This window comes from Branchiostoma lanceolatum, chromosome 1 (genome assembly GCF_035083965.1).
Source record: "Branchiostoma lanceolatum isolate klBraLanc5 chromosome 1, klBraLanc5.hap2, whole genome shotgun sequence".
Classification (NCBI taxonomy): domain Eukaryota; kingdom Metazoa; phylum Chordata; class Leptocardii; order Amphioxiformes; family Branchiostomatidae; genus Branchiostoma; species Branchiostoma lanceolatum.
Genome location: NC_089722.1, coordinates 31,418,066 through 31,434,019, shown reverse-complemented (window position 1 = coordinate 31,434,019; position 15,954 = coordinate 31,418,066). Strand labels below are relative to the sequence as shown.

At 39.7% G+C, this 15,954-nt stretch overlaps 2 protein-coding genes across 2 annotated transcripts in view; one reads left to right on the top strand and one right to left on the bottom strand.

Annotated features, from left to right (window-relative positions):
* LOC136448801 (ABC-type oligopeptide transporter ABCB9-like) overlaps positions 1–15,954 on the top strand; it is an 84,433-nt gene that overhangs the window by 44,270 nt on the left and 24,209 nt on the right. The gene's annotated exons all lie outside the window — the stretch shown is intronic.
* LOC136448764 (ABC-type oligopeptide transporter ABCB9-like) lies at positions 489–15,272 on the bottom strand. The gene is made up of 12 exons (XM_066448412.1): positions 15,106–15,272; positions 11,673–12,318; positions 10,580–10,694; positions 9,798–9,928; positions 9,269–9,474; positions 7,502–7,623; positions 7,008–7,083; positions 6,406–6,534; positions 5,215–5,403; positions 4,063–4,236; positions 3,599–3,895; positions 489–3,238 (listed from the first exon to the last, which is right to left on the bottom strand). The coding sequence occupies exons 2-12, from the start codon at positions 12,310–12,312 to the stop codon at positions 2,879–2,881; spliced, it is 2,439 nt and encodes an 812-aa protein (XP_066304509.1). The 5' UTR covers positions 12,313–12,318; positions 15,106–15,272; the 3' UTR covers positions 489–2,878.

Below are 15,954 nucleotides of genomic sequence, written 5' to 3'. Positions count from 1 at the left end.
CAAGAGCGGAGCTAGGGAGGTACCCAATTCAAGTTGAAGCATCCCTTAACGCCATCAAACATTTCCTCAGAATGCGCCAGAACGTGCCAGCTGACAGTCTACAAGCGGACGCTCTTTCATGCCAATTTCTGCTAGATTCTAATGGTAAAAGATGCTGGGCGTCCGGTGTTCGTAAGATACTAGAAGGGTGTGGCTTTGCCTTCGTTTGGAGCCCCCAGGTATCCCTGGGAACAAACATGACTCCTATCATCAATTCCATTAGCCAACGTTTGAAAGATATTTACACCCAAACATTCTCATCCGAAATTCACAATGATGATAGAGAGAAATCTTATAGCAACAAATTACGAACTTACCGACTGTTTAAGTCCCTGTATAAGGAAGAAGAGTATTTATCTATAAGTAACATACAGCATAGAGTAGCTGTCACTAAATTCAGGATTAGTTGTCACAAATTACATATTGAAACAGGAAGGCACAACCACACGCTTCTAGAACATAGAGTTTGCCAATTTTGTGAGTTAAATCAAATAGAAGATGAGCGGCACTTCATTTTAGATTGTAAACTTTACGATATAGAAAGAAATGTTCTTTTCAAATGTATTAATGAGAAATTCCCATGCTTTGAATATTTAAACGCAACGGATAAATTCATATTTTTGTTGCGTCTAGATAACCCTTGTATAAGAAACATGATCTGTTCATACATCTACACATGTACAAAGAAGCGAGAAGAAGTTGACTTTACTAGATTAGCTTAGCTTATCCTTTTCTTCTACCATGTATGTTTACACAATGTACTGTACATATTTCACTGTATATGTCACTTAGATGTTAGTTTGGTTTGTGTTAAACGACCTGTATCTAGCCCCTCGGGGCACGAACATACAATAAAGGTCTTCAATCATTATAGAGAAGATTAAATAGGCCGTCCTCTCAAATATACACTATCCTACTAGTTCTACCAAAATCTCATTCCATCTTGGAGGGAGAAGCAGGATAAGTCTACTGTATCGTAAAAAAGAGGGGAACATTATCTTGTATTTTTCTTTCTCTGACACTATCACTCGTCTGCACAATGCACCTTAGGCCACAGCAAGTAAATTCTATGGATGACATCCTCCGCAGACTCCAAAATTAATGAGATAGGGCGAGAAAAAAACAAGGCGGGCCAAAAAAACAAGATTCCTATATTTTCAAATTTTGAGATCATAAGTCTTGTTAAACAAGAATTGAGGCGACGAAATATGATATAATGACCAACAGGTCTTTTATTCCTGTAGTCAACCAATGAGGTTTCATGTATGATATAAAACCTCCTTGATTTAATGTAAACATGTCCTTGTAGATGTGTATACACCTCAATAGACTAACCACAAATGCAGAAAAGAGCTTGTTGTACCATCATCTGAAGCAACTACACTGGGAATCCATATGCAATGAAACACCTTGTGTACACAGCTTAATTAACTAGACCCCCCCCCCCCATTATTTATATAATGTCCTTGCTAGAACAAATGCAGAAAACAGCTTGTTATCATACCATCATGGGCAGGAACTACACTGGGTATTCATATGCGATGAAACATCTTAGACTGCCAACATTAAACTGTTCTTGAAGATGTGTATACAGCTCAATTAACTAGAACAAACGCAGAAAACAGCTTGTCATACCATCATGGGCAGGAACTACACTGGGTATTCATATGCAATGAAACATTTTAGACTGTCAACGTTTACGACATATTTGCCAATTTTTGGCATGTTGACCACCGTCAGAGGGCAATGAAATTTCTTGTTTTTTATTTCGAATTCAGGCGAAAATTAATGAGCGGGCTGTCATCCATAAAAATTACTTGCTGTGGCCTTACTTTCAAAAGTACTCATTTCACCTCTATGTTACAAAATCAAGTTGTAGTTACAGTTAATATGATACTGGATATAGATTCTACAAACAAATAAATTAACATTGTGAATAGACGGTATGGTCTGTCTGACAAGCAACGGTTACAGTAACAGATTTTATATTGTTAACATTACTATAGTAACTGTACATTGAATGGTCCATCAAAGATGAAATAATTGTACAGCTTTATACAACTCGATTATATCCTATCCTTTCCTTTGAAAAATTTCCTCAAGCCATGATTGGCCATAATATCAATACTTTTCAAAAGCACTTTTTTTACATGTTTATACATAGCCACCAAGCTTTATTTAAAACACTGCATAAATATACAATAATATCACCATAACAAATCTCATTATGGGTAAATTGTTTGGTTTACCTGAGAAGGAATAAATATAATTTAAATATAAGTATCACGACCATAAAAATCTCATAATGGTTTCCTTGAGAATAGACAATATCAAGATGTACAGACTACGTATACGTCTAAGATAATGAAAAAATAGCAAATCCCAACTCTCACTTTTACTTAAACTTTTATTTCAACTAACTAACTTGATCCAGAACTGTCTGAATCTGAGTCTGAAATACTCGAACTACTTTTCAATATAGCACCACTAGCCTTCCTAAACCCATGATTGTCCATCATAATTGATTTCAAAAGCACTTTTTTGAATGTCATGTGGTCACCAACCCATGTTTAAGATACAGCATAGATAATACAAATACATGTTTCACCATTATATACAAATCTCATTATTGGTTACCAATACGGTTTACCTGAGAAGCCTATGATTGATGGAAGATATAAGCTTTGTTTCTGACATTGGATAAATATACACAAATATCACTATAACCAAATGAATTGTTAGTAAACTGTATGGTTTACCTAAGAAGCAATCTGAAGATATATTGACTAGGTAGTCAATCTGAGATTTCAAAAATAGTAATTTCTCACCTTTTACTTACTTAAACTTTTATTTCAAGATCTGATCCAGAACTGTCTGAATCTGAGTCTGAACCGCTCAAACTACTTTTCAATCTAGCACGACTGCCCGTTATTGACCCATACACCTGGCTGTTCGCTGTCTTCTCTATCTCATCGTTCTCTGCTTTACTCTTGTCTTGCTTGACGTCCGACCCTAGCAACTGGCGCTGTACGAGCTTGGCGTAGAGCCCGTCCCGCTGCATCAGCTCCTTGTGCCGTCCCTGCTCCGCCACGCGCCCCTTGTCGATGACGATGATGCGGTCAGCCTTCTCCACGGTGCTCAGGCGGTGGGCGACGACGATGACCGTGTGTCCGTGGAGATTGTTGATCGCTTGCTGAACCTGGTACAACACATTTCATATGAAGAGTTAATACACCCTAATGTTCCAACACCCCTATATTTCGACACCCCCTAACCCTAACATAGGTGTGTCCGAAATCATAATAGAGGGCAGTCCCCAACATGAAGAGCTAAAAAATAATTTACATACCTTCTAGACTTGTATTGAATAATACAATGTACTGTCAAGCCTTTTTTAATGTTTTTTTTCCAGAATTGGTTCCTTGGGTAAACAAAACTAGACTGCTTAGCGTTTAAAAGAAAAACGTGTTATGATAATGATAGTCAAGATTCATGTTGAGACAACTGCAAGCTAAGATATACCAAACATGAAGACGTTTTAGAGATGCTGTTAACTCACCAAGTGTTCGCTCTCGGAATCTAAAGCGCTGGTCGCCTCGTCCAGTAGCAGCACCGCTGGTCTCCTGATCAGCGCCCGGGCGATCGCCACCCTCTGCTTCTGCCCCCCAGACAGCTGCATCCCCTTCTCCCCAGCCTCCGTCTCGTACCCCTCAGGCAGCTCCGTGATGAACTGATGGGCGTTGGCCTGCCTAGCAACGCGCTGCACCTCCTCCAAGCTGCAGTTGTCTAGGCCATAGGAGATGTTGTCCTTGATGGAGCGGGCAAACAAAACCGGCTCTTGTCCAACCATAGCAATCTGAAAACGACATCATTTGTCTCTGGCTCAAACATTGTAAGGGCATTAAACTCTAAATGTTTTCTTAGTCCAGCTTGGATTCACAAACAGACTTTTTTTCTCTTGAAACATTAAACCCTATGATACTAAAGGAACAAAAAGACGAACAGGTTAAAAAATGTCCTCACCATTCGGTGTAGAAACTTGTGATCATACGCCTTGATGGAATTACCGTCCAGCAGCACCTGGCCTGACATGGTCTCATAGAAGTGTTCCAGCAGGTTGACACAGGTGCTCTTCCCACTGCCACTTGGGCCGACCAGGGCAACAACTTCACCTGGAGACACCTTGAAAGAAACATCCTGGTGCAAAAAACAAATGATATGGTCACTAATAGACTAACTTATTCATAATCTATAATGCCAGAGTGGTACAGTGTAGCTTTCAAAAGCCAGAAATATTAAAATGTGAAAGAATTTCAATCCGAGATTGTACAAACAACATGCGTTGATTGAAGATTCTTGAAATATTTATCAATATATAATAGTCTATATTACATATTCCTGCCCAAATGGGCTCAATGCACAGATGACCACATGTGGTCTATACGAAGCATAATGCAAAATATGAATTGATAAGATGCTTCATTCTAACATTGAAAAAACAAACAACAGGCAAGTACATGTAAGAAAACTATTATTATAATACTAGACCTTGCTACAAAGTTGGCGACCCTCGGCCTCATTTGTGGATTGCCAAAAGTTGGTCCGATTGAAAAATTGTCAGTGATTCTAGCGTATTTTTCACCCAACAATCTACATTATCACATTGTACTGGGCTCAGGGACCTTCGAACATCGGCTGATCTCTCAAAATCATGTTACAGTAAGGCCACACCAATTTAATTTCTTGGTTAATGGATTTTTTTTTAAATTTTAGCACAAGGACATCATTAAAACAGAACACTGGGGTTGCACCTGACCCTGTTCACTCCCTGAAACTGTGTGCACCAAAGTACAAACTTTCCTCAGAGATGCTGTTTTCATGTTGATTTTCTAATCTAGCATTTTTTTTTGATTCCGTTAACCAAGAAACTAAATTGGTGTGGCCTAATGATTAAGATATAACCGACCGTACTACTGCAGAAAAGGTCATTTTCAAGAGGTTCGATTTTCCTGCTGTGTGGCAGGGGAATGTTGAATGTAAAAAAAAACAAATGAGCAAAAACAAGATACAAAAATCATTTTTAAAAATGAGAAATATTTGAGTAGCTGTGAGTTTTGACAGTAACTGCACCTCTATACCTGTATCAAGTTGTAAAGTACATGTTTTAAGTCTTACCTTCAAAACCGGAATGTCTTTCCTAGCTGGGTAGGCAAAGGAGACATCTTTGAACTCTATGTGCCCTTCCAGCTTGTCAGGTGCCAGTAAACCGTGGTTCTGGATTTCAGGTTTGCGATCAATGTATTCGAAAACCTTTTCTGATGCCCCGACTGCTTGCATGAGTCCAGTGTAGACAGTTCCCATAGCCTGTGCATTATGACACAGAAAGAACTGAAGATTCATGTTTGCTAACCCAGTTTGATAGACCCCTTTCCAAACTATGGCACCATAATGTGAAATCTGCTCTCTCAAGAGCCCCATCAGTTAGGCAGGAACATGCGTGAGATGGGCAAAAACCAGGGTTGGGCAGTTAAACATTTCATATGTAATTTCATTTTTTAGCAGTTCTTAAGTTTTACTGCCCGACCCCCGCTTTCGCCCAACTTGCATACACCCCCATTAGATTGTACTGTGACGAGAACAGATTTTGCAATGACGCCAGAATTTAGATAGGGGCCTATCGCAAAAAAACAAGTTTCCTTAACAACTTTTTATACTGTCCATAGGGATGTTCAGCAACTAGACTGATGATGACAATGATGATGATGATGATGTGAGGATTATGAATATGAAATCTGAATATAACAAGGTGGCTTATTTGAGAGTATTTACAACGTAGGTGTGACACCTTCATCGATACCCTAAGAACTGATACAAACCTTGCTGAAGTGAAGGAAATCCAGTCTGGAAGATAGGGTGGAGAAAGCTTTCAAGTTTGGTTCGAGCGGGAGCTCGACCAAAGTAAAGTAAGTTAGTAAAGTGTGACACGTCGATGGGTTCGCGGAAAAGGTGGGGTGGGCAATTAGGGTGGTCTACCTCAGTTTGCTACCCTTTCTGTGCCTCAAGGCTTCGCATGTGGGTTTGGCCTCTTATGGAATTTCCTTGAGGAAAAACTGGGTCAAGCTGTGGGTGCGCTAGAGGGAAGGCAAGGGGGAGGTGGCAGTAATGAACTCCACCAAGACTCAGGTAGAAAAGCCATTAACCATAAACACAAAAGAAATGAGCAACACAAGCAACATTATACATTGTACAAACACACACACTCACAACATTCTAACCCATGCTCATGCACACTGACTGCTGGTGTGTTACGCCGAATGACGGTTATATCTGCTATGTACATACAAATACAGATATTTGAAACAATACCTCTATAGCATCTCCCAGCTCCGCTTGGTACAGTATGAAGGACACCAGGTTCCCTCCAGTCAGCCTGTCTGTGATGACAAGATGGCCGCCGTAGTACAAGGTCAACACCGTCATGGTAAGTTCAAGGGTCTGTAGGTTAACATGGGAGAAGATTCTGTGAGGTCAAGCCAAGGAAAATTAACAGTTGTGTTTCCAATCATAGTCCTGCAAAAAATGAGGGTCGGTAGGTAGTGATTCTTTTTCTTTTTTTTCAGATTTTGTTCTGGGTGATCCAACAAATACAGTTTAACACTGGAATTTTCAAATTCAGATTCCATCTGTACGTCAAATACATGCATGAAATTATACAGGTTATCAGCATAAGGGGGCCTAGGTTTGGTGGGTCTGTTTATATAACTTTTACTGATGAAATGAGCTGAAGAAAATTTCATGTCTCTTGCCAAGGGTTGACCCCAAAATAAGGGTAACTGGAAACACACCTTTTTTCTCTAGGCCTAAACATTGTCATTATATCAAAATGTATACAATGAAGTGGCAGTTAGGGTTTATGATTTACTACATGTAAGTCCACAGATTGATGTTATATGTTAGCGGTTACTTACACGTGTTGTCATTGAGTAGCCTCCGTAGGCAATGGCCTGCTTTACATATAGCTTATAGGTAGACTTTAGCATTTGTCTGGAAACAAAAGATGAATTACTTGATTTAATTGAAACAGAATATTTCTACATTTAGATGATGAAGAGTTTAAATCCTTTGTTTCCTTTGCCTTCCTTTTCCATTTGTTCTGTTTCACACACACAGACATGCCCACAAATTCACTTTGAAAAAAAGGTTGAACTGTTACAGTAATTTTCGACTCACGGTCAAACTCAACTCTTTGTCTCGGAATGAGCAATATCTGTTTCGATACATTATACTTGTGACAGTGAATCATAAGTTGCAGAAAGTTTATGGCGCTCCCGTCTCTGTTATAATTGAGGGATGGTTGTAACTATGAAAATGACCTCTACGAACACTGAGCACAAATGAATTTTCAAGCTTATACTGCACTCCCTTTGTGAAAAGTGGACATGTATGTCTGTTTTTCACGTACCTGTATCTGGAACACTCCCCACTTTCATGAGCAAAGCTGCGCACTGTTCTTAAAGACGCAATCACCTCCTCTGCAACCTCGTTCGCTTTGGCAAGAGAATCCTGCACTGCCTTGGATAATTTCTGCACAAAGGAAAGTAATAAAAGACTAACATCCACTACCATAATACTGCCACTAATCATGATATTGCCAAATTTAAAACATGATGAATTAAAAGAGATCTACTGGTACAGCAATGGTAATTTCCAAGGTATGCACACTTCAGACATCAAGGTGTTTGATACATTATGAAAAAAGCCTCAATAAGGCCACACCATTTAAATTTCTTGATTAACGGAATTATTCAAAAAATGCTAGATTGGAAAATCAACAGGAAAAACAGAATCTCAGAGGAAAGTTTGTACTTTGGCGCACACAATTTCAGGGAGTGAACAGGGTCAGGTGTGAGTTTCCACCCTAGCCTTCTGTTTTCATGATTTTGTTTCCAGAATCAAAAAAAAAAATCCATTAACCAAGAAATTAAATTGGTATGGCCTAACGATGTATTCGAAAACAATGAGGTCAAATGTTAAAGACACAATTGTCTCCTCTGCAACTTAATGTTGGCTTTGGCGAGGGAGTCCTGCACTGCCAATGGACAATTTCTACACAAAGGAAATTGGTAGACTAACTGTTCTGCAGAACCTTATGATGAGGTTTTAAAGGAGTCCTAAACTCCAGAAGGCGGTGTTATTTTCCACTAGATTATGTATCAATTAATACATAATCAGCCGACTTTTTACAGAATTATGCTTGTGGTTAATTTCACAAGGTGTGCTTTTTAAAACAATATGATACTCATTAGACCCGTGCAAACTCTACCCATCTATCCCCTATGCGTAAACATACATCATTAATCGTGGATATTTTCGGCATAAATGAGGGTGGTTAAGCACAATAAGAAGGCCAATTGTTAATAGGATATCAAAGAACACATAGCAAAACGAGTTTTTCTTAACCCCCATGACACTCTTTTTATAATCTAACTTTTGTCAGGCCTTGTCAGGCACACTGTATTTGGCCATAGGTAGAGGTTGCTTAATTTAATTAATCAGAAAATAGAGGGTCACCTGGGGAATTCGGTAGAATACTGAATGATTATTGATGTGCACGGTACTAGTGGGTACTTTATCGTATACTGTAAAAAGATATCCATTTTTACTTCCTAAAATTATGATCTATTGGAAAATTCCCCCCTCTGGAGTTTAGGACTCCTTTAAGAGAGAGGACTTGGAGGCACAGAGAGGATTACAAATGATTCAATACATAGTTGGGTAGCCTTTGTATCCATTGGCCAATCATGATAAGTTATGAGCACTTTTGATTTAATATATAATATTGACAGTCATGCAAAATGAAAAGCCATTAATTGGGATACGGCCATGCTGACTTGATTATATGGATGACATCCAAAGAAGATGTGAAAAAAAGAAAAATAAAGAATCCATTGTTTGCAATACCATTGTTCGAAATACCATGTTCTTTAAGGTCATTTGTAAAACCTAAAGCTTCCTGACCACTTAGATTTCATAATGAAGGCACCTTTACTTTTTCTAGCATCAATTTTGTCAATATGCAATCAAGGAATGTCGTCCATATAATCAAATCATTTAATGGCCTAATCACAAAAATTAAACCTTGATACCTTTTTACATTCTACAAAATTATGATTATACTTCATCACTGATTAAACAAATGCTTACAGAAAGCAGCAGAACATCATCTTACCTTAAAATACTTTCCATAAACCTTGGACACACCAGCAACAACAGGGACAATCACTAAAGTGAAGATGGTGAGTTGCCATGACAACTTGAACATGAAGACAAGCGTGCCTGCTCCCCTCACAAAGCTCCGCAGGAAGACGTTCAGGTTCAAGGACAGCATGTCTGACATGGTGGACGTGTCAGAGGTCAAGCGAGAAGTGATGTCACCTGGACAAAAGAAAGCCACATCAAGTTAATTTGTTGGTCCTCATCACATCCCTTGCAATAGACCGATCCGATAGAGACTCGCACCACCCACCTCTGCCAAAACACAGAAATGCAAAATGAAAACAGATAAATGAGATGCAACCACTCTCTCATTGGTCGAGCTGCTATTGTCATTCTCTCATTGGTTGAACTGCTAATTGTGATGGACAGTTAGGATCGGTCTATTGTCATGAAGGCATTAAATGCAGATCTAGAGACAAGAAACAGAAGATGTGGAGATCAAAAGGCCCAACACTGAACTGTGAGTGTGACAGCCTGTTTACCTGTTTTCACGCTGTCAAAGAAGCCTATCTCCTGTTGAGTGACAGACTTAAAGAGGAGGTTGCGGAGACGGATGTTCAGCCTGGACATGCAAACAGAGAACAGGCCACCCCTCAGGCCTGCACACACTGAGCTGCAAGCCATTGAGCAATGTTAGTCAATAGTGCACCATACTGACATAGCTGAACTACACACAACAAGCAATTTTACATGTAGGTACAGAAATTAAACACAGGTTAAGAAGCTGAAGCTTAGTGTCTGACTAGCAGGCACTAGTGCTAGGCAAAATTATTAGGCTCATGATCAACTTCACTTATTTTAGATACAAACTGTACATGTATTTTGGAATCTTTATTTATCCAATTAACTTGGCAATGTAATCTGCAAGAGGCTTAGGTCTTTGTGACTATTGAATTTTCTGGAATTGTATTGAACAAACCTGTCAAAATATTTAAAAAATACTAACAGAAAACGAATTCGACAGATATTGGAATCAAAAACAAAAGCACTGTGTTCATCAGTAATTACTTCACAGTAGTTAAATGTTTACAGACAAAACTACTTAAGTATTAGTACATACAGAATGAGGGTGGGGATCGGACTAGTTTAAGCGGGATACACCGTAATACACATAAATTTCTTTATGTTTCTTAAATACTTGTAGAGAAAAGGGTTACTGCTACATAGCCTACTCTTGCAGTTTGAGTAAAGTTATGACCAGGTCAGGTCTTATTCATGTACCGTACAATGAATATGTTGTGTATAACAAAGAAATAAACAAGACCTTGATATGGACAGCAGGGTCATGATGACGATGGCTCGCGTGAACTTTGCCTCGGACTTCTCGATGGCTATTCCATCAATCACCTGGCCGGTGTAGAAAGGTACAAAAATGTCACCTGCATGGAACAAACAAAAAATCATCAGTCAGCATTTCTTGACTGCTGCACAATTTCTGTAGCATCGAATAGCCAAGAGGCTGGCATGCGTCTAAGCTAGCCGTTGTCAGTGTCCATGGGAAAGGAACTGATGTACACTACTTTCCTCACTGAACCCAGGTGTAAAAGGGTAGATGTTACAGTGGACATGCACGGCAGAGGCAAAAAATGGGAATAGCTTTGTAGTGCTAACTTAAAATCCTTGAAAACCTTTATTTTCCTTGAAAATTTTGGCCCAATCTGGAGACTTTTTTGTTTAGAAAGAACAGGTAGGGTCTAAGCTTTCCTATTTTGGTCAGAATTTGTTGATTTCACCAGATAAGTTGGCGTAAGAACATATGTGAGTAATTTGGTCAGGTCTGCCCTGAGCGGATGAATACAGCCGAAATCTGGGTCAAATGTAAGGTTTGTTTACTTCCGTTATCTGTACTCGTCGTTCGAGCTGGATAACAGCCTGTTTTCTTTGCATAGTTATCAAGTATACCCTTGTGGCTATATGTGGTGCAGAATAGTTTTTGAGATTGAACTTAGGGTAAGCACAAGGTGTTGTTTTAGTGCTTCTTATGCTTGTCTCCAATGAGAAGGTTCCACTGTAACATATGCCCAAAATAGGTACCTGAATTCAGTTGTATTGGGGAGGTAAAAGGCGGTGGAAGGAGAGAAATAGGCTGTACCTTTTTAAAACGCCTAAATAAAAACATGTCAAAAACCAGCTGTACCCACTCGTCTGCTTGGAGAGTACTACATTCCAACATTATGGTGCCAGACACAGTGGATTAATAACCAGAACCTATTCCCTAAACATACTATATGGGACTTCCTTTACAATTAAGGAAACTATGCAGTAATTGGAGAAAAAGTAAGATTGTTTACTGACATGATACCAAACAAAGAGCTAATATGACCATATATTGATCAAAAACCTCCACATATACTTACTAACAGCAGCTCCAAACAGAAAGGCAGTTGCTGTGACGAGGTACAGTATGTCAGGTTTGGAGTAGGACATCAATTTCAACACAGCAGATTTGCCATCTTCATCTTTCTCTTTCTTCCTCTTCGTCTTTTTGTCCTTTGGTTCATCCCCAACCAGGCTCTTAATTTCTTCCTCTGTTCCTTCCTCCTTGTTAACACTTAAGTGTGCCTGTGTCTTGATCTTTGTGAGTAAACTCCAGTTGAGGTAGAATATGACACATCCCACAAGGCTCCCTCCAAACTGTGCCCAGAACCACTGTTTATGCAGAATGTTGTCTTCCTTCTCTGAATACAACAGCAGCTTGGTAACGGTGTACGCAAAGACAGCGGCTGGATATAAGCTGACCCACGACTGTGTCAGCTTGATCCTTGGGACAGCATCTCGGGCGTTGCACAGCACGGACAGGACAGCTCCAAACATCACACACACCCTGAGTACCCCCAGTACCCAGGTGTCAAACATGGAGGTGAAAATGTTGAAGAAGTTGACGCCGTACATGAACTTGTAGACATCCACACCGTTCATGTAGAAGACTGTGTTTGCGGCGAGGTCGGCCAGTGTTAGCAGCATGACAACTGTGACTGTCTTTCCCTTTCCCGCCATACTGGGCTGAAACAAGAGAATGGAAATTAGTTCTTTCTTCTTCAAATTGTAATCGTAGATATTTAACCAAGGGTATCTTTACCTATTAACTGATCAATAAGAACAACCCAGCTCTAGGTATTATCATCATTATCACATAGCCAGATGGCGTCAACCAATCAGAAGCCTCCATTGCCCATGTGTTATGACGCCATAACACACCCGTTCGACTGTTCCATTATGAAGAGGGGAAGGTTATCTTTTTGTTAACATTCGTATAATGTTTATTTGTTCCAAAAAATGTTTACTATCATAGAATAAATCAAATATTTTGTAAGCATATGACAAAATAGAATAAACCATTTCAATACAAGTCAAATATAAATGGGCGGGAAGAAAACAGTATTCAGACACCCAGCAGGGAGGAATGATGATAATAGATAATAGAATAGATTTGAAAAAGATTTGACATGCCAAGATTGATATGTTATGAAATATTATCTGTGGAAATTTTGGTTTTCAAAAGGAAATCTATCATCTTCTGTACGAAAAGGACAAATGTAAATTCTGAAATGCATTCTTAATAGTATAAGGGATCTATCGTCATACAGGAATTGTCTACTCTTATATGGGTCAGGTTGGATAGGCTATATGATAATAACGTTAATGACCCGCCTATTCCTTGGTGTATATGGACTGTCATAACGCCTGGCCATGTGCTATAACCATCGAATTAAACCACAGAGTGAGCGGGTCACTAACCCTTAATTAAAAGGTCAGGGCCTTTTACCGGATAATCCTTTTCTCCTTTTACTTAACTGTTGCATATTCATGAGACTGAAATGACATGTCAGTGGCCTTGTCCCTGGGTCACCCACACCTGAGTTACACAACCTTGTCCCCATTACAGATCAGCTGCTACATTAAAGACATTTAGCTTGTCCCACCATGGGACACCTGAGTTACACAACTTTGTCCCTATTACAGATCAGCTGCTACAACTAGTACAAGACATTTAGCTTGTCCCACCATGGGACACCTGAGTTACATGTAACTTTGTCCCCTTTACAGATCAGCAGCTACAAGACAAAGCTTGTCTCACCATGGGACACCTGAGTTACACAACTTTGTCCCATGTTCCAGATCAACTGAGTCAACCTACACTCAGAGACAAGCAGTGGCATCGCGGTGGCATAGTGGCAGAACGTTTGGCCCCAGAACCCAGAGATACTAAGTTCGAATCCGGGGTTCCCTGATTCAGGGTGCGAAATACCTGGTTGCACGTTGCACAGTGCAACAAGATTTCGGTTGGTGCAAGTTAATTCCAAGCCCAGGTAGCGCAGTGTGCAACCTTATATTTTGAGCCAAAGATTTCAATCGGAGCCCTGGAAGCTCACAAAAACACAGTGTCACTCTCATAAAATTCGGTAAATCTTCAATTGAAATAAAGAAATCAACACTTTTTCGTTTTAAACAATCCAAAACCCTTCATAGATCGTGGAATTTGAGCTGAAAAAGACAAAAACACACTGCCCTCATCTAAACAAGATGTTGTTAGGTCAATGGGAACACAATACTATCTAATATATATTTTGAAATGTTAGTAGTATTATGCGCTACATACGAGCTTGATTTGAAGAAATCGGTGAATGTTGCTGGAGCAACCTGAAATTTGGATGTGCAACCTAGCATTTGCCCTTTGTTGCAACATGGGCAACCTGGCTCAAAAAAGTATTTCGCACCCTGCCTGATTTGTCCTGTTGACGTTTACAGTGCCCCTAGGAAAGGCACTTTACACGACTTTCCTCACATCACTCTTGTGTAAATGAGTACCTAGCTTCGGTTAGGGACGTCCCTCGGATAGGACGTTAAATGGACGTCCCGTCTTTGTAGAGTCAGCCACACCTCAAGCATGTTTAAGAACCCAACACACTTATCGAAAAGAGAAGGGGTCCTTCGGTGTGTCACAGTGTTACATAAATCTGTCCGGATATGCAGCGTACTCTTCAGTACAAACCTGGTGTGTTACGCCTTCATGCGGTTTACTTAGGGGTATGCAATACAAACAAATAAACCTACACTTAGAGACTGTAGCATACCAATGTCCATCCCAGGATATAGTACAGAATTTACTCAGAAAAAAAAGACTTCAGAGGGGTCTAAAAATTTGCACATGCATGGAGCTGGATAAAATATTTATATACATATTACTAGCCGGGCTGCGTAACTAATATAGATTCTAGAATACCTTTTCTTGTAGATATTAGGTTCAGTCTGAGTGGTTGAGAGTTGAGACATGAAATTATGTCTCGTAAACGTCAAATTATATCAAACTTATAACCTGGCCAGTAACTAAAGCACTATTAAACGTAGCCGTGGCGACTCTTTAATCGGGTATATTTTGCTGTATGTCTAAAGACTCTTTTACATTACCCTCACATGTGAGGGATTTACAGTAAGTTATTTGAGCACTAACGTTTAATATAGCCGTGGCGACTCTTTAATCGGGTATATTTTGCTGTATGTCTAAAGACTCTTTTACATTACCCTCACATGTGAGGGATTTACAGTAAGTTATTTGAGCACTAACGTTTAATATAGCCGTGGCGACTCTTTAATCGGGTATATTTTGCTGTATGTCTAAAGACTCTTTTACATTACCCTCACATGTGAGGGTAATGTAAAAGAGTCTTTAGACATACAGCAAAATATACCCGATTAAAGAGTCGCCACGGCTATATTAAACGTTAGTGCTCAAATAACTTACTGTAAATCCTGTCAGTAATATTTACTACAAAATCTTAGCTACCTTACCTTTTGTTCGCAGATTCACTTGACAACAACAAAAGAGGGTCCGACCTCAGAAGGATTTCCGTGACATGTGTCACTTCCATGACGCAACGAGAGGTCAAAGGTGAAACCCCCCTGTCTCGTCAAACCTCGGTAAAAAAACCTCGCGAGATCTTGCCCACTCGATGACGCAAGCACGAGTTCTGGAGTCCCTAAAAATAAGACGGAAATCAAAGATTTTCTCTATATATAGCTTTTTATATTACAATGTTAATCTTTCATATGTCCGTGCCCCTCGTACCCTTTTTGGGCGGTAGATTGCTCGGTATAGTGGGACAGTATTCTTTTTTTTTTAACCTTAAATGACAGAAAAGGCAGACAATGAGGGAAGAGTTGAAGTCAAATTATCACATGGCCAGATGGTGTCGGCCAATCAGAAGCCTCCATTGCCCACAATAAGTGGTCTGTTATCACGCCATAACACACCACTTATTGACGTCATGCCATAACAAAACCGTTGCATTTTGTAGATGGGGGTATCTTTTTGATTAATCTTTTTCTTAACCTTGTTTAAAATATCTTTATTGTCTTAGAATTCCCCCAAATGTCCTAAGAATACATGGAGAATTCATGAAAAAAGAAAAAAAATTCAATTCAAGTAAAATTCAAACGGCAGGACTAAAAACAATATTTTTCACACCCCCGCCGTCAAAGTGGAACCGGCCCAGACGATCGTTCGCAGAACGCGTTCGAACGTCCGCCATAAGAGTACCACAGTTTTTCGTCGAGGAACTGTCAGACGCCGACTTAGAGTCAGTTTTCGGGTCATGGAAAGTTGGGGAAGACGCCCAGGAACATACTTCAGCGGTTGAC

What these genes read in the sequence shown, in the direction of transcription:
- LOC136448764 (XM_066448412.1), bottom strand. Translation starts at nt 12,312, where the DNA reads ATGGCGGGAAAGGGAAAGACAGTCACAGTTGTCATGCTGCTAACACTG. An exon ending in TCTGTTTGGAGCTGCTGTTA is followed by an intron (nt 10,695 to 11,672) that starts GTAAGTATATGT and finishes TGTTCCATGCAG; the next exon opens with GTGACATTTTTGTACCTTTC. An exon ending in AGCTGGGAGATGCTATAGAG is followed by an intron (nt 5,404 to 6,405) that starts GTATTGTTTCAA and finishes CATAATGCACAG; the next exon opens with GCTATGGGAACTGTCTACAC.